The sequence below is a fragment of the Sebastes fasciatus genome, chromosome 15 (genome assembly GCF_043250625.1).
Source record: "Sebastes fasciatus isolate fSebFas1 chromosome 15, fSebFas1.pri, whole genome shotgun sequence".
Taxonomy (NCBI): Eukaryota; Metazoa; Chordata; class Actinopteri; order Perciformes; family Sebastidae; genus Sebastes; species Sebastes fasciatus.
In genome coordinates, this window is record NC_133809.1 from 25,562,281 (window position 1) to 25,580,689 (window position 18,409).

At 41.9% G+C, this 18,409-nt stretch overlaps 1 protein-coding gene across 3 annotated transcripts in view; it reads left to right on the top strand.

Annotated features, from left to right (window-relative positions):
* Positions 1 to 18,298, top strand: part of rock2a (rho-associated, coiled-coil containing protein kinase 2a) — a 53,623-nt gene extending 35,325 nt beyond the window's left edge. Inside the window, exons 17-33 of one of the 3 annotated variants that reach the window (XM_074660651.1) lie at positions 1,168 to 1,327; positions 1,564 to 1,724; positions 1,906 to 2,090; positions 2,204 to 2,273; positions 3,668 to 3,771; positions 3,971 to 4,157; positions 5,952 to 6,045; positions 6,136 to 6,230; positions 8,301 to 8,492; positions 8,672 to 8,840; positions 9,237 to 9,307; positions 9,402 to 9,490; positions 10,687 to 10,765; positions 10,892 to 11,153; positions 11,296 to 11,509; positions 13,677 to 13,812; positions 15,675 to 18,298. In XM_074660651.1, coding sequence (XP_074516752.1) covers positions 1,168 to 1,327; positions 1,564 to 1,724; positions 1,906 to 2,090; positions 2,204 to 2,273; positions 3,668 to 3,771; positions 3,971 to 4,157; positions 5,952 to 6,045; positions 6,136 to 6,230; positions 8,301 to 8,492; positions 8,672 to 8,840; positions 9,237 to 9,307; positions 9,402 to 9,490; positions 10,687 to 10,765; positions 10,892 to 11,153; positions 11,296 to 11,509; positions 13,677 to 13,728 — 2,184 coding nt within the window. In that variant the 3' untranslated portion in view covers positions 13,729 to 13,812; positions 15,675 to 18,298. Of the gene's footprint in view, positions 1 to 1,167; positions 1,328 to 1,563; positions 1,725 to 1,905; positions 2,091 to 2,203; positions 2,274 to 3,667; positions 3,772 to 3,970; positions 4,158 to 5,951; positions 6,046 to 6,135; positions 6,231 to 8,300; positions 8,493 to 8,671; positions 8,841 to 9,236; positions 9,308 to 9,401; positions 9,491 to 10,686; positions 10,766 to 10,891; positions 11,154 to 11,295; positions 11,510 to 13,259; positions 13,649 to 13,676; positions 13,813 to 15,674 lie in introns of those variants that run through there. The other 2 variants (XM_074660652.1, XM_074660653.1) reach the window with 2 other exon arrangements.
* The last annotated feature ends 111 nt before the right edge of the window (positions 18,299 to 18,409 follow it).

The window sequence follows — 18,409 nt, forward strand, 5'->3', positions numbered from 1 at the left end:
AGCCTTAATCTTTAGAGATTATTGTACAACTAACAATCACAAATAAATTGCTGATTACACATAATGGCCAGCATCTTTATAGAATTGTAATCATCCAAGTACTTACACGGATCAGCTTGTGAGGTCTATTTGGTTGACTAAATAATTCAAAGGGCATATTGATCCTGAAGTTGATACTTTAAGGACTTTATAGAAGAACATTGCTCCTCGATTATACGGATGGTTGATGTACTATAATCACTCAGTGCTTTAATTCTTTGCTAATGATTTCAGATTATGTGAAAGGGATTGTTTGGATGTTTTGAAGTGGGGTTGTGTGAAGTATTTATCTATAGTATTACTTACAGTAGATGACGGTCGGCACGCCCCCAGTTTGGAGAAACAGACAGGAGTACCAACACGGCAGCAAAGCGTATTTTAGACACCTAAAAAAATCAATATTACACTATATTTAGAATATTTTCATCGCTTTACCTTGCTGTCAGACAGCCCTTTACGACAGTGAACTGAAGCCAATATTTATAGTATGCTCTCTTCAAAGCCACCATGCTCCTTTGACTGTTTTTGTCAAAGGAGTCTGGTGGCTTTTAAGGAAGCATAGCTAACGGCTTCAGTTCCCTGTCGGAAAGGGCTGTCTGACGGCATAAGTACCTCATACAACCCCACGTCAAAAAATCTAAACTATACCCCCGCGACAATGTAGGGGTATATAGCACTCCGCCTGTCCGTCCGTCCGTTCGCGTGTCACACTTTAGTTTCCGGAGTTTCCGAACTCGAAAACTATTTAACTTAGGAACTTCAAATTTGTTATGATGGTTGACAGTGTGGTCTAGTTGTGCCTTTTGGGGGTGAGAAGTCCAGGGGTGCCCATTAGTTAATTAGTAAATGCCCATTAATTCCATTAGTTCCAAAAGGGGCAAAACCTATGGCCCTACTTCAGTAGGGGTCAAGCGGTGACCGGGGGTTTGTGAGCCATGCTCACTTTTGCCTTGTTGAATTAGTTTTCCTCTTCTGAGCTGTACTCTGCTGCAGGAAGTCTGAAGTTGAGCGAGTGTAGCGTTTGGCACCGTGTCATTATTATGTTATTGGATTTGTGGTTGCCAGCTGCGTTTTGCTCGTAGAGTTTCACTGGGTTTATCTCTGCTCTCATTGTTTTTCTTTGTACAGGAGAAGAGCAACAAGGAGATTGATTTGACCTACAAGCTGAAGGTGCTGCAGCAGGAGCTGGAGCAGGGGGAGGCCTCTCATAAGGCCACCAGGGCAATGCTGGCAGACAAGAGCAAGATCAAAGTAACCATCGAGGGCGCCAAGTCAGAGTCCATGAAGGGTAAGGGCACCAAGCTAGGTAACCAAGGTAACTCAAGTTATTAAATTTATTAAACTTAGTTGTTTAAGAGAAGGAAAAAGACAGTATCGGATTGGTATCGGCAGATACTCAACGTTTAAAGCATTAGATGTTGTCTAGTCATACACAATGTGCATTTATTATTCCAGCTTTACATACTCGTCACTATTTGTTAACATGACTTTAACATGTGGAAAATATATTAACAACTCATCCAGAGATGGATCAGAAGCTGGCGGAGGAGCGTGGAGCCAAACTTCGTCTGGAGAACCGAATACTGGATCTGGAGAAGCACAGCAGCATGATGGACTGTGACTATAAACAGGCCCTGCAGAAACTAGACGAGCTACGCAGACACAAGGACCGGCTGACTGAGGAGGTGAGAGAGTGTTTATATTCTGTGCAGGGGGACAGTGAAGTGCGTGTTTACATATTAAATGCCACCTACAGTAACAAATCTCGCAGCTTATATAACAGTGTGTCAATTCTGAGCTGTAGAGGAATAGCTGACATTTAAATAATAAAAACACTGTCCGGGTGTATTGTTTCCGTTCTTTCAGGTGAAGAACCTGACGTTGAAGATAGAGCAGGAGACCCAGAAGCGCAACCTGACCCAGAATGACCTGAAGGCCCAAAACCAGCAGCTCAATTCTCTGCGAACCTCCGAGAAGCAGCTCAAGCAGGAAACGAATCACCTGCTCGACATTAAACGCAGCCTGGAGAAACAGAACCAAGAGCTGCGCAAGTCAGTTTACACATTTTTGATTTAATTCTTTTATAGCATTCCTAGTCGACACATCATATTTTGACACAAAGAGGGATGATGAGTCATATAATTACATTTTCTTTTGACTGCAGAGAAAGACAGGACACAGACGGGCAAATGAAGGAGTTGCAGGACCAGTTAGAAGCTGAACAGTATTTCTCTGTGAGTCTTTATTCTGCTCTGTAATTACAAACGTGGATGTGAGATGACTAACACATTATTGTCCTGCATCTTGCTTGCTGAGTGTGTGGGCTGTAATGTGCCATCAGAACAACACTCTACACTGTACTGTACGCTGTATCTGTGTAAATGGAATAATCTAATGCTTAAAAGGGCTCTATGTAAGAATCAGAAAGTTCTTGTGAACAGTGACACCTGTGGGCGTTAAGTAAATGGCAGTAAGCGTCCTGTTGCTCACGCTTGTGCTCTTAATACGTAGACATGAGCGAACATTGGTCAAAACAGTGATGAGACACACACGATACTGAACGTGATTGACAGCTAAAACCACAATATCACTATACTGTATATTTCACATGCTTGGCAGTAATGTTAGCTTACCAGACGAAGGTCCCTCCGTGAATCGAAGGCCCGGCCGATGTTGATCCTGTTGTTAACTTTTCCTGCTTCAGCCTCCCAACTTTGGTCAGAAGGCACAGGGGAGACACCGTAGTTTTGGTCTCCTGGGCCAGAGTTGATTACGTTTCTCGCTCCGGAGCCCCGCTACTTCACTCAGCAGCAGGAAACAACACATGTCTGCACAAACGGCGAGTTCCGCTGTACATTCACTGATATTCTCAGACCTTAACTAACTCTCTTCTGCTCCACCGCTCGCTCGTTTTCTCACACACTCGCTGCCGCTCTCTCTCTCTCTTGCTTCACCACTCATTTCCTTCATACACACACACTCCCACAATACTAGTTTTCTTCCAACTTCGGTCTCATTCTTGTTTTGCAAGACGGGCTTCTCTAGATATAACTGTTTTTTTTTTTGTGCTTTCATGGAGTTTGAGTTTGTGGTGGGGACTGGTCGTTTGTTGGTGTTAGCGGACTCCATTTCTAACCGAACGTTAGCTGTGGTTGCACACTGTTAGCCCTGTAGCGGAGCTGAAAATAAAGGCACTCATTGAGCGCGCATGACGTGACATCCGTTGGATTTTCCCGGTAAAACTGGCCCGCATTCTTCACCTTAAAATCAGTCTACAGGCTGATAGAGGAAACCCAGAAAGTCGCAGAAGGTCTAATTTTTTAGGTTAGGTTACAACCTGTTCACACATTAGCAATAAAAAACAATTAAAACACGCATATATGTGTAAAAACTTACACACAGTCCCTTTTAATAAAACCCAAATGATATGATTCCCTTTATCATATTTTTTTTTATGGCTTATCTGTATTTACTGTATATATTCATTATTCCTCAGGAAAGGTATGTCTTTATGGAAATGTTTTACTTCTAGTCTCCCCAGAGGAAATGCGCAGTAGTACGTTGCTGCATTCATGAGGTGCATGGAGGCATCACAATGTGTGTTTGACTTGTTTGTTGTGTTTTCCAGACGCTATATAAGACCCAGGTTCGTGAACTAAAGGAGGAGTGCGAGGAGAGGAACAAATTCTACAAAGATGCGCAGCAGTCTCTGCAGGAGCTACAGGAGGAGAGGTGGTTTGGCTGCTTGGAAATATACAATATTTTCTTTTTAATCCATTTTAAACATCAGTGACAAAATTCGTCAGCAGAAAAAAAAAAGACAAAATAAGGAAGAAGCAGTCCTTTAATTTACATCTGTGAATTTATTATTAATAGTTTAATAGTTGTTCAGCCTGTCATTTGATGTTTTTATTTTTAAAATGTCTTTCAGGGATTCATTGGCGACTCAGCTTGAGATCACACTGACGAAGGCTGACTCGGAGCAGCTGGCGCGCTCCATCGCTGAGGAGCAGTACTCGGACCTGGAGAAGGAGAAGATAATGAAGGAGCTGGAGCTGAAGGAGATGATGGCCCGCCACCGGCAGGAGCTGTCTGAGAAGGACATCACCATCAATTCAGTGAGTTGTCTCCTGTCTTTACAGTTGATATGTTAAATCCAGATGATCTGATCACATTAAATAAAGAGGATAGCTTGCCTCATTACTGAAGTACAAAATGATGAACAACAATAAAATGTGAATTCAGTGCATTCTCAAGCTGTATAAAGACGTCATGAAAACAGACTTAAAGGGACAGTTTGCCCCAAAAGCAAAACTACACCTTTTTCCTTTTACCTGTAGTGCTATTTATTAATCTAGATTGTTGTGGTGTGAGTTGCTGAGTGTTGTAGGTCATCGGCTGTGGGGATGTCCGCCTTCTCTCCAATATAATGGAACTACATGGCACTTGGCTTGTGGTGCTCAAAGCGCCATAGAAATACATTTAAAAAAAACTCAACAGCAATGTGTCCTTCCAGAAATCATGACCCGGTTACTCAAGATCATCCACAGACCGTGTTGTGAGCAGTTTCATGTAGGAACTACATTAGTAGAACTATTCTTACTTAGGAACTATTTTAGAGAGAACTATTTCTCTCTACTGAACTACACACACCAACAGTATCACCGCACTTGTGACAGCGTGAGATGTAAACATTAATGGCGTCCTCCTCGGCTGATATGCAACGTTAGCTAGCTCAGTGGTGCTAGGTGAGCTAGCAGTATCGTTTAGCTATGAGCCTCTCGTCAATGAGTAGATGCACGCTTCCTTCTGCACGGTAATATGGTTGGCGGGTTAAGCTCTGTAGAAAGATACTAGTTCCTACTAGGGCTTGCATGATTGTCCATAGTTAAACGTGATTAATCGCAAATTAATTACACATTTTTTATCTGTTCAAAATGTACCTTAAAGGGAGATTTTGCTTGCTAATATGCAAATATGCTTGCTTTATGCAAATGTATGTATATATTTATTATTGGAAATCAATTAACAACACAAAACAATGACCGATATTGTCCAGAAACCCTCACAGGTACTGCATTTAGCATGAAGAAATATGCTCAAATCATAACATGGCAAACTGCAGCCCAACAGGCAACAACAGCTGTCAGTGTGTCAGTGTGCTGACTTGACTATGACTTGTCCCAAACGGCATGTGATTATCATAAAGTGGGCATGTCTGTAAAGGGGAGACTCGTGGGTACCCATAGAACCCATTTTCATTCACATATCTTGAGGTCAGAGGTCAAGGGGCCTCCATGCCAGTTTTTCCTCACCCAAAATGTATCGCAAGTTTGCAGTTATTTAACCTGCTTCGCAACAAGCTAGTATGACATGGACCAATGGATTCCTTAGGTTTTCTAGTTTCATATGATGCCAGTATCTTCACTCTAGCTTGAAAACTAAGCCCGCTACAACCTAAAAATCGCAAGTTGCCTTAAAGAAATTAGTGGCGTTAAAACAACGCCACTAATTAATAGTGCTTATCTGCACTATTGCATTAACCTGTTATTATCACGTTAACTTTGACAGCCTTACTTCCTACATGAAACAAGGTCTGTGGATTATCTTGAGTAACAGGGTCAGGATTTCTGGAAAGAGACATTGCTGTTGAGTTCTAGCCGAGTGACATTTAGTTCCATTATATTGGAGAGAAGGCAGACATCTCTACGGCTGATATCTCCAACACTCTGCAACTCACACCAAAACCATCTAGATTGATAAATAGCACGACGGGTAAGAGCAAAAATATGTAGTTTTGATTTTTTGGGGTCAACTGAACTGAGTTCAGGTGGTAGTGGCAGACAGCTTAGACAGTGCTCATAATTACCCATAATGTAGTGAATATGACCTGTGAATCCTGCTCTGTGCAGCTGGAGGAAGCCAACAGAACCCTGACCAGTGATGTCGCCAACCTAGCCAATGAGAAGGAGGAGCTTAACAACAAACTGAGGGAGGCAATAGAAGGTAATTAAAATGTTTTATAATTTAACTTAACATTGTATTATATTGTCAGGGTTGACATTTATCATTTGTGTGTGTCTTTTTTTTTGTCAGAATCAGAAAAGTCGAAGGATTGGGAGCAGCAGATCAGCCAGATGAATAAGACCTTTGACAAGCAGCTGCAGACAGAGAGGACGCTGAAAACTCAGGTAAGTCTGTTTTTAAACTAATCATACCACGCATGTGCTTTATTTCACATGTCACTCACATACACTTAGCAGTTTGAGAGGTTTTGTTTTCAAATTAAAAGCAAGGAGTTCCGGTGATGTCACCGTCCTGAATGGCAGACTAGGATAACAGCTCCACCAAAAAAATCTACTTAGCCCCGCCAGGCTGCCAAATATAACATTCCTCGAGAATAATTGCTTTAGCAAGCGGGGAGAAGATGGGGAAAAGGGATGGAAAACAAGAAAAATGCCGCTGAACAACCTACTGTATAACCGACGACAACACAGAGAACGGCTCACCTACGCAGAGACAAGATGGCTGATCGAGCGGTATATTGCCATCCTTAAATGTTGTGCATATAACACAGGCTTTACTCCTAGTAAATTAGATATTGGAGGGAGTTTAGTTGGAAAAGTCTGATAAGGTATTTTATTACACAAATTGTGGAAATCTAAATGCACATCATTATCATGTTTTCTGGGATTGTCCCATCATTTAAGACTTTTGGAGAAAGATTCATACAGGAATGCCTTACAAGACATTTTCAGATGTCATGTTCCCCTGAAGAGTAAGACTTTGTTTTTTTGGACTTATGCCTCAAGAATGGCTGAAAAGAGACAAATATTTATTAAATGTATTGCTGGTAGCTTACGAGGAAGTGGTTATCACAGGAGAGCCCATCTCTAAATACATGGATGGACATTACAATGAACATTTACAAAATGGAGAGGATAGCGGCATATGTCAACCATAAACTGGAATTATTTGTGTCACGCTGGGAGAACTGGGTTAACTATGTAACACCCCACAGGCCAGATTTTATTATGTTTGGAAGTATGTTTGTTGCTAAGTGTCAATAAAAATATAATTTAAAAAAAAATATGAAAAGCAAATGTTAAGCAGAATCAAACCCTCTGGATCTGGTCTCCAGGAAGCATCTCTCATTCAGATCCTGAAGCTTTCTTACAACTAGACAGCTCTGAAACAAGCTAAACACACATTATGGTGTACATTATGTACACCAATGACTGTCGTAGTGAGTTTGATAACCAGCTCATTGTTAAGTTTGCTGATGACACAGATATTGTGAGCCTGCTGAACAATGCTGAAGTGTCTCACGGTCCTGCTTTCAATTATGTTTTTAAACTGGTGTAATGACGCCTTTTTAGAATTGAATGTGACAAAAACTAAAGACATGTGCATTGATTTCAAACATCAACAACAAACTCCTGCAAACACTACAATAAATGGACAAAATGTTGAGATTGTTGAATTCTACATGTATTCGGGCATCATAATTGACAATAAGTTGACCTTTGAGAGGAACACAGATATGCTTCTGTAAGAAAAGACAGCAGCGTCTCTTTTGTTTGAGGAAGCTAGCCAAGTTCCAGGTTGACAAATCCCTGATGACACTGTTTTATAAATCTTTTATCGAGCCAGTTTACACTTTTGCTTTTCTTTGCTGGCATCCCTCAACCTCAAACAGAAAAAACTCATTAACAAGGGTGATAAAAATCATGAGCAAAATCATCGTCACTCAGCAGGAATGTCTGTCTGAACTGTACAACAACAAACCGCTGATACAGAAAGCAAATTCCATCATTTCGGACAGTACCCACCCCCTGCATTCAGAACTTAAGTTTCTGCCCTCTGGTTCCCGTCTCAGACAACCATTAGTCAAAACTAACCGATATAAATTCTCTTTCATACCCTCGGCCATTTCACTGCTCAACTCTGTAAAGTACAGGTAGTATCAGCACTTCCACCCAGGCCTGTTCTTCTCTTCTTGTCCTTATCTTAATATTGAACCTCTTTTAATATTTTTGGTATACTTCAAGGTTTCAACTTTTTTCAGTGTTTTAGTATGTGGGAATGTACAGTATGTGTATATTGTCTTATTGTGATGAGATGTTGTTGTTGTTGTTGTTGTTGTTGTTGTTGTTTGCTACTGCTGCAAAAACCAATTGCCCCTCGGGGACAAATGAAGGTCTGAACTTGAACTTGAACTCAAAGCATGTATGAACTGTGGTACTCGTGTCCGTCTACAGGCAGTCAACAAGCTGGCAGAGATCATGAACAGGAAGGTGGACCGCGTCGGAGGCAGTCGCCGTGGCAACGACACAGAACTGCGGCGGAAGGAGAAGGAGAACAGGAAGCTGCAGTTGGAGCTGAGGTCGGAGAAGGAAAAACTCAACAGCAGCATCATTAAATATCAGAGGGAGATCAACGAAATGCAGGCGGTCAGTAGAACAGTCCAGTGTTCTGTCTCGTCATGTATAATCATTCCTCATTAATAATGTCATTTTAGGCACACATGGAAGATAATTCACTCTTGAGTAACAACAATTTGTATAGGCTGGACCAGCATGTGCAGCAGTATCTTTGACTGGACCTTGCTTCTTCTGTTCTTTATTTGCAGCAACTGTCTGATGAGAGCCAGATGCGCACCGAGCTGCAGATGGCCCTGGACAGCAAGGACAGTGACATCGAGCAGCTGAGGAACCTCCTGCAGACGCTCAGTGTTCAATCGATGGATTCTGCCAGCGTCAGCAGTGGGCCAGAGTTTGAATCTGATGATGCATACACAGGTGAGAGCTCTGCCATCTCTTATCAAACTTCATATTCATTGTCATTATATTGTACTGTACCGTGTGGTGCTGCGTGCACCGGACCGTGACCCCTGTACTGTGACAGTCCGGCACGGATTTAGTTTTTAGAAAATGCACTTTCATTCGGTAAATACAGTTATATATAAAGAAGTGGATTAGACCTGGTACCAGAACTGGTGTTGGTAATACAGTCTGTAAAGATACACTGATGGAGCTGCATCAATGTTTCAATGCTTCACTGTGGCGGGAATAATAGCAGCTTTTTATTTAGCAAAATGAAAATGGAGTTGGTTGGTAATGCTAACAGATTATCAATATGTGGACATACTTTAACCTCCACATCTCTTGCTCTTTTGCTCTCTTTCTCCCACTCAGAAACCAGGCTGGAGGGTTGGCTCTCTCTCCCTGTGAGAAACAACACCAAGAAGTTTGGATGGGAGAAAAAGGTATGATGAGAGAGAGAGTGAAGCTGCTTCGATGACATACAACAGTCTCTCCTTGATTTAACATAACCTTAACATGTGTGTTCTGTTACTGCAGTATGTTGTTGTGAGCAGCAAGAAGATTCTCTTCTACAACAATGAGCAGGACAAAGAGCAGTCCATTCCCTACATGGTGCTGGATATAGAGTGAGTATAACACCAGAGGCCTGTACAAAAGGCGAGTTCTACATATCCAGGGTATCTTCTCGTTATCTGGCTTAACTAACCCTAACAACCGCGATCCCGCTAAGCGGTCCTACGACGGTGGTTATCAACTCGGTAAATCAATCCAGCGTTCCTCAATCATCTGGCTATGAGTGCGTTCACATAAAAGGGGCGGTGTTTGCAGCAGGTGACCAATCACAAACATGGACAAGTCTACTGTCTTGAAGGAACGCCAAGCACCGGTTCACATGACCGAAGCACAGCCAATAGGAACGCTCTCTCTCTATGAAATGACCTGTGATTGGTCAAAGTCTTCCGTCAAGGGCTAGATTTTCTAACGCCTAAAAACAGAGCCAAGAGGAGGAGCAGAAGTCTAGTTTTCTCTCAGGACACTTGAATTACAACATGCTGAAAGGTTATTATGGAATTTTTGCCCAATGATGCCAAAAATATATACTGACTACTGACACTTTAACGGCCTTATTAATTTAACGGAATACTCAAAAGTCAAATATATTCGTCTAGATGGGGCAGTGATATATAAATAGCTTTCAAAATAGAATGGATGATTAGATTACACTTCTTTATGCCTTTTGTTATTGATTTGGCGTGTATGACTATTTCAGCCTTTTAGCTGCGTCCCTGATTCCGGCGTTGTAAAACGGACTTACAAGCCAGTAAAACAATAAAGATATAAACATAAGCACCCACAGCATACAGCCAGCTGTCCTTCCTGCATTTGTCAGTTTAAACCTGTGTTGCTTTTAGTCTGGATTATGACTGTCACTTCTTCGTATTTGTGTAATATTATCATACCATCTGCACACCGAGCTCTGATTGGTCAGTAGGCGGTGCTTTTATACGAGTTGATCTCTTATCTCGAACATAGCCTGCTCCGGAGCAGGTTAAGTGTTCAGCATAAATTACCATGGTGATGTACACCGGTAAGAAGTGAACCACTGTCGTAGGACGGAAAACCCAGAGTTCATCCAGAAATTACCTCGCTAACCCCAAATCCTGCTTCGTAGTACAGGCCTCTGATCCCCCTCTGCTGAGGAGACAACCCAGGACTCGTGTCAGTTTTGGTTGAAGTACTTCCTGTAGGAGCATTTGTTGATGAAGTGATGTGCAGCTGACTTGCTGTGATAACCGGACACTAACTTATTTTCTTCACACAGCAAACTCTTCCATGTGAGGCCTGTCACTCAAACAGACGTGTACCGTGCTGACGCCAAAGAGATTCCCAGGATATTCCAGGTGTGTTATTGAAATTCCGAGTTGTACTGTGATGTCTTGAATTTGAACTTCCGTATGTTGAGTGTCAAAGGCACAAATTTAGAACAGAAATAACAACATGATCCTCATTCTCTATCAACTTTCCAGATTCTTTATGCCAATGAAGGCGAGAGCAAAAAGGAGCCCGAGTTTCCTGTGGATCCGCTCGGAGAGAAGTCCAGCTACATCTGCCACAAGGGCCACGAGTTCATCCCCACGCTCTACCATTTCCCCGCCAACTGCGAGGCGTGCACCAAGCCGCTGTGGAACATGTTCAAGCCGCCGCCCGCTCTGGAGTGCCGCCGCTGCCACATCAAGTGCCACAAGGACCACATGGACAAGAAGGAGGAGATCATCGCTCCGTGCAAAGGTAGGACGCTTCACACAGGGACTTGTATGGTTAATTAACTATTAGGTGAAAAATGAAATTGTGAATTTTCAGTAATACCAATGTTGCTAATAAAGATAACTAAAGACTATAACTGAAAATTGCACTTCTCTCCCACCACCAGTGAACTATGACGTGTCTTCGGCCAAGAATCTGCTGCTGCTGGCCATATCCCAGGAGGAGCAGCAGAAGTGGGTGAGCCGACTGGTCAAGAAGATCCCCAAGAAGCCTCCGCCACCAGACCAGTTTGCGCGTTCCTCGCCACGCGCTTCCATGAAGGTCCAACCCAGCCAGTCCTTGAGGAGGCCCAGTCGACAGCTCCCCACCAGCAAGAGCAGGTAGCGAAGCAGACAAGAGATCATGTCTGAACAGTTTTTTTTTTTTTTTTTTGCTTCTTGGACAAGCTTTAAAAAACTAAAAAAGTCTTTCCCATAAGATTAGTTGTATTCCAGTTTGTATGAAATGTTGGTACAAGCAGGACGTCTCCAGTGAGGCAAAGAATAGATTTGGGGGTTTTAATACACACTATTGAGAAAGTAACCTTGTTAAATGGAGTTAGAATGGTTTAAGGGGTCAAAGTATAAAAAAAAATAATTTAAATTCTCATTACAATCCAACAGCGACCAATAAATCTCTGACCAAAAAAAAGAGAAAAATACAGCATCGGTGGCTGTCTCAGGATTGTAATAAACTCATCCAATCGTTACATTCAGGGCTAATGAAATGATAGAACCGGGCTACCTACCTGCGCTCACTTTGTCTTGTGCACTCATTGCAAGTCATCGGAGTCTTCCACAAGCTGCTAGCTTGACAGCTGTGAGTACTAACAATAGGGAAAGGGAATGGGAATGTGACGTCACCGACAGCAAGTCGGCCATTTTTGGAGGATAAAGGGTGAGAGTGCCATCCGCTGGTTGTTTACTGCAGCTGTCAAAAGATAATACTGCACAATGAATATGACTCAAAAGCAGAATTGTAGTATATATAGTATACAGTCAGACACAAAGGTAGTTTAACGTTATGAATTTCATTTTGCGAGATACCAGTAGATTAAAAATGCCGTATTAGCCGACGCTTTGTTAGTATCCGTTAGTATGACATTAACTAGATTAGTTCATTACTTTGTCTGGATGATTGTGTAGCTGGCATTTGGCCTGTAGATCTTAATGTCATATACCTACCCGTTTGTAAATTGGACATCGGCCTTCAAAGATTAACATATTTTGAACTGCTGACAGATGTTCACTAACCCAGATGTTAGTGAACATCTGGTTGGCAAGCTGTCATGGTCCTCCTAATTCGTAAGGATTTATATCAATAACTGACTAAATTTTGTAATATAGGCCCCTTTGCCTCTGTCAGCTTCTCTTTATATGGGTATTTGTCTTTCGCATGTAATTTATATCATTTATAAAGTCTACCGTACTCTCTCTAATTTCTTAAGGTTACCAAACCTAGCTTAAATGCAAGGTCATTTAAAAGTCATTGCAAGGGAATGTAACATATATTGTGAGTGAACGCAAATTTATTTCAAAGTAATGCAAAGGCTTTTGCGAGGGAACACAAAAGTAAGTCAGAGACATTTTTCCCATCGTATTATACTCAGAATCTTTTGCCCTGAAATTGTCAAATTGAAATATGCTGTCCAAAACCGCTGGTATTGGTCTCATCTGTAGTGCATCCAGGGACACCACATCTAACAAAAGCAATGTTGATATTTCTGTACTCAACTTGTATGAAAGCTAATGTTGTGAAACCCCAAAGACTGTTATATTTTTGCAGTGGAGCCGTTCCTGTAGAGGAGTATAAAACGTGTCTATAACCTAGAATCTAGAATTCAGTGAGAGAGGTGTGGAGAACGTGAGCAGCTGTGGAGCTCTGTTCTCTGTATACATGATGAGCTCGTTTCACCTCTGTTCAGTCTTGTTGTGTGTAGCTCAGGATATCTTGCATAACACACCACAGTTTCTTTAAATGAGAACAGTATCCAACCCTACACTTGACAAGAATAGACTTGATTTCTGGATACCAGGTTGTATGTGTGCAGTAAATTGCTACCTGGCCATCAAAACTAATCTCCCCTTTCAGATTGGAGGACTTTGGTCTTCAGGACTGGCACTGGGCGTTGGATGATATCGATGATGATTGTTCCTCTATTCATTTCTGATGAGCGCGTATGGTAACTGTGTGTGCTGTGCAGTGCGTTGATTTCAGTGGCAGTGGAACGCTGTTTCCACGGGGCATCAATTTATACAGCATCTGTCCCAATTTGCTGTGATTTTAAAGAGAGAAGGAAACACTGGCTCCTGCTTATTTTCTACTAGCAACAAGTGAAACCCATAATGTTGTTTTTAGGGTGGTGGTCGAACACAACAACGACGTGAGACTAAACTTTGACTAACCTCTAAAGCTGCTGAGGCTAAAACGCCGTTCTCTAGTCACATCATCCTGTTAACGTCCTTAAACATGTGTCACCCATAGTGCCCTTATGTCCTCTGACCTCAGCCCTCGCAGGTCAAATGGCTCCAAAGTGAGGTCAGAAGAATCCCACAGTTGACACTGGTCCAAATGACGACTTCTCCTCCCACCTTGTTCTTTCTTTGCCCAGATGTTTCCCTGTAAACGACTCTAATCCCTGAATGTGTGTATACAACCAAAACGTGTCTTTTTGCACTAAATGTTCAGACACGGTCCTGGTTGTCAGTTGGTGGTGGTGGTGGTGGTGGTGGTGGTGGTGGTGGTGGTGGAGGTGGAGGTGGGCTTCATCCACATATGTTGGTCCCAGTGCATGTGCTTGTTGGGGTTCCTCGGATGCTCACCTGATAGTTTGGATCACCTTGCCACTGGGTGATTTAAATGCTTTAACTTTTTTTGGATCTGTGAAAACATTGTGAAAAAAGTTTTGTCAGGATAATTTTTCTAAGTTGCCTTTTTTTAAATTTATTTTTTTTATCTGTGAACCTTGTGTTTAGAGTGCATGGAGAAATAAAAAATCAGCTGGAAGAACTAAAAATGGTTTTAGTTCTATTTAGAACAAGGGGTAGTGGTGCACTTCAGCCTCTTGTGGCCAAAATGAGTATTACAGCAACAAACACTTCTGCCTGGTTCAGACTACACAATATTTTTGTCGGTTATGACGCTCGCTATGTCAGATTAGGCGATTGAGAGTCATACATTCTTGTCGTGACTTGGCCGAGAGACATGACAGACTACACCAACCAATCATCATCATCATCATGGTCATTCACAACGTGCGTGATGTCATCAAGAAGGAAGCTTGATGCAAACAGCAGTAGCCTACTCACCGGGTTGCTGAAGTGCCTCTGCTATTACCTTTTTCCACTCTGTCGTGGTAGTCGTGCCAAGGAAACATCAAAAAAGTTGGGGTGTTGTTGCCATATAGCTCCATTTTACAATTCCACCTCAGAGCACCAACATTGTTCCTCCTTCGCAATTGTTTACAGTTGTGCGCTCACAGCTGTGACGGAACACATCGTGGAAGGCAAAAAAAATCAAATATGTCAGACTTTCTGTCGGGACGTCGTGAGGCGTCCCAGACGCGGTGGCGGTTGTCGTCTGCTATGACACACTATTCAAGATAAAATGATTGCTTGTCGCGCACGACACTCGTTGTCGTTCCCGGTCCGAGCAGATACCCTATGACGGCTGTGTAGGGCTATAATCGGGGTGATATTGTGTAGTTTGAACCAGCCAATAGAAAAATGATCTTGACAGGAAAAAAGAAAATTCACCTGGCAAAACGTTTTTTTTTATCAGTTTTCACAGATAGAAAAAAATAGTAACTTGGCAAAACTTTTTTTTTGTGTTGTTTTTAAAAGATGGAATTCTTTTTAAGGAATGTTAGGTCCTAAACACAGGAGAGAAAACAAGTTATATTCAACTAAAAAATTGGATCACCAGAATTTGTTTTTCTCACTCGCCTCTTGGGGCCTCCATAAAGCATGATGTATCTGTGATTTTGCCTTATTGCAGATATATTGGTATATGTATATTGGTATATGTCGGCCAATAAGTTGCAGTGTACAAAGATATGTTTGCAGTAATCTAGTAAGTGTCTCATTAGGTAGTTTGTCACCAGAGAGCGCTGACACATTCATCCTTCAACTGTAAAATGTTGTATGTTAAATGTGTATATCTCCACCACAATTGTTTAATAAACTAAATTAAAAGATGCTTATCATTTGAAGTTGTGTAAAAAAAACAGTATTGAGGTAAATTGGGGGGACAAAACTTTTATCAAAGACAGAAACAGAACTTCTCACATCAAATTGTACACATCTTGACTGTGGGGAAAACAAAGAAATTCAGAAACTTTTCTTGGTGAAGGTCTGAAGACCGAAACATTGTGAAATAAGTGTGTGAACGTGATTTGTGCAGCATTCTTTTGTTATTAATATTTATATCTTATGAGCACATGACCTGTTGCAACATAGGTATTTACTGAGACTAATCTTGCATCTGTTTCTCTCTCTCTCCCTCCAGTTAACCTTGCTTGGGAGTGCGCTGCATAATCAAGGTGGCGGGGGGTGTGTGTGTCCTCCCAAATCAAAGACTATACAACGCTCCGTTTGCAGATCAGCACACTGAACTCCACATCGCTTCTCCACAGCCCACCCTGTCGTGCTTCAGCCTCGTGAGAGTTACAAAGTCTGCCTTTTATTTCCCCTTTTTGTCGAACTTCTTTCCCAGGTACTTGAAGCGGTAACGACTATCACCTGAACACCTGTGATCTTTTCACCGAGCTGGGACGGCTTGTAAGCATATTAGCCGAAGTCTTCTCTCGGGCCCTTGACTAGAGCAGTTGAGTGTCTCGTTGAGCTCCCACAGAACAGAAGAGAGCTCTTATGAGCCCGCCCAGGGCTGGCAAGAAGGGGATACACTTACCTCAACGCTGTCTGATTGAAGGACCCGACAGGAAAACACTTCCTCACCACCCTTTTGGGGATTCTTGTGGCCAAATTTTAAAAAGACACTCTTGTGTTTAATGATTGTGAACAATATGAAGGGTTTAATGGGGAACACTACACTCAGAAGATCGTAAATTCTGTAATTTGTTGGCTGAGTACAGCTAAGATTGTTGAACTTGATCCCAGATACAGTATCTGTACTTTGGCTTTATTCAAACTCTTTTAAACATATTGATTGTAGCTTCTTTTGCTCCTCACGATTCTGCTTTCAGGCACGCGTCCACACGGGTCACAGAAACTTGAATAAGGTACTTAACCAGCTAAATCAGCTGTGACTTCTAGGAAAGTCTGCTGCACCGCGGGGGAAGAAGGAGTGTCGGATTCCTCCAGCAAATAATTCCTCGAGTGCCTCTTATTCAGATTTCTGACTCGAGCACGCTCTGAATCACCAGTTTGACTACAGTAACGGTTCTAAGTGAACAGAATCCGGCTCTGAACGGCATTGGATGGAGGCCCAGTCACGAGTTTCCTCACATTCCTATACTCTTTTCAAACCTGCACTGTCAGTTACGAGGGTTAATGTTTACTGAATTCAAGGGGTGCACCGTTAATGCTTTTTCTGATCCGAGCTCGGCTCCTTTATTTGTTGTTTGAATGTACATCTGGGCTTTCACCAGAGACGACACGCAGGCATTGTATTACTTCTATATCCAAATATACTTGACTGAAGCCCCCGTTCATCACCAACTACTCTGAGTGAACCTGCATGTGTTTGCCTTTTCAGGCCTCACACTTAAAGGGCAACTTCGGTATTTTTCAACATGGACCCTTTTTTCCCAATGTTTTTGTGTCTAACTGACCAATGGGGACAACATTGGTTCAGTATTGAAGGAGGAATGCTACAGCCGCTAAACAAGCTGTAATGTAACCATTAGGGGCAACCTGGCACCGTCAGTTTACGTCCACTAAAAGTGCATGTTTTCGCCACTGACAGGCCAACCGATTAGACTGTTGCCAGGCTATTAAATAGGCGTTATGAGTAGCTATAAGCCCCATAGATATGGGTCAGTAGGGGCCTACTACACTCACTTGTAGGTTTTATGTTCTATTCACATGGTAGTTCACCGAAAGAAGGTATAAAAGAGCACAACAGTGACCTCTAGCAAGTGTGAAATAATAAGGGGTAGAGATCAGGGACGATGGAGAGAGGAGTGCCACAGGATGCCAATGTTGATGTTGAGTTTGTTGTGTTGGAATACAGAAAGCGTAGCTTAGTGTTATCTAAAATATTTTCAATGTCATGGCTTAAAATTTAGATAATTTCCGCAATGCGGAGGCGACACAAGATTTCAGAACGAGAATTCTCTGAGCGAGACACACAATAACAAACAGACCGGATCAAGCGAAAGGTAAGAAAAACATTTTATTTCTCTGTAGGATTTTTACCGTAATGTTGTCAGACACTTATAATTACAATCTGAGCCTGTTAGTGACAGAAACAAGCACTTTTGGTGGACGTAAATGACGGTGCCAGGTTGCCCCAAAGGATTACATTACAGCCCATTTAGTGGCTACAGCGGTTGTCCCAAAATACTGGACCAGTTTCAAAAAGTGTCATCCCTATTGGTCAGTTAAACACAAAAACATGGGGAAATATGGTCCAGGTTGAAAAATACTGGTTATCCTTTAAAGTGTTGTCACCCACAGGCCTCCACCTGTTAGTTCTTTTAGTCATTCCTGGCAATGAAAATGAGGGCTGTTAACCAATAAGAAGCAGAAAGGATGAAGGTATGCAATCATATTACATGAGTCTAAATACTGAGCAGCACTATTCCATTGAAAGTTTTTTTTTTCTAAAAGTGTTTGTCCTGATATTTTTGTATTAAAAAGTAACCAAACTCTGAGTTTGGGTTGTGTGTGTGGCTTATATAGCAGGTGGAGAGTAAGTGTGTGTTTGCGTGTGTGTGTGTGTGTGTGTGCGCCAGTGTGTGTGTGTAGCGAGTGCTCTCCTTTAACCAAGAAGCATGTTTTATACATATAAATATACACAGTATATATTTTACATGCCATACAGTGCACAGTATATTATTTATACAGCCTTGTCCACTTTGTATTTAAGGGCTCTACATCCAGACTGCATGTTTGCTACCAAACAGCTCTATAATAATAACTACTTCAACAATAAAGACGTGGATGTGCCTTTTGGTTTTGGATTATTTTTCTGTCTTGAAAAGGAAGCTATAATTCTGTAAAAGTTGCACAACACCTTCTTTGCTCATTTTCTCAAGAGTTTTTAATGCACAACACTGA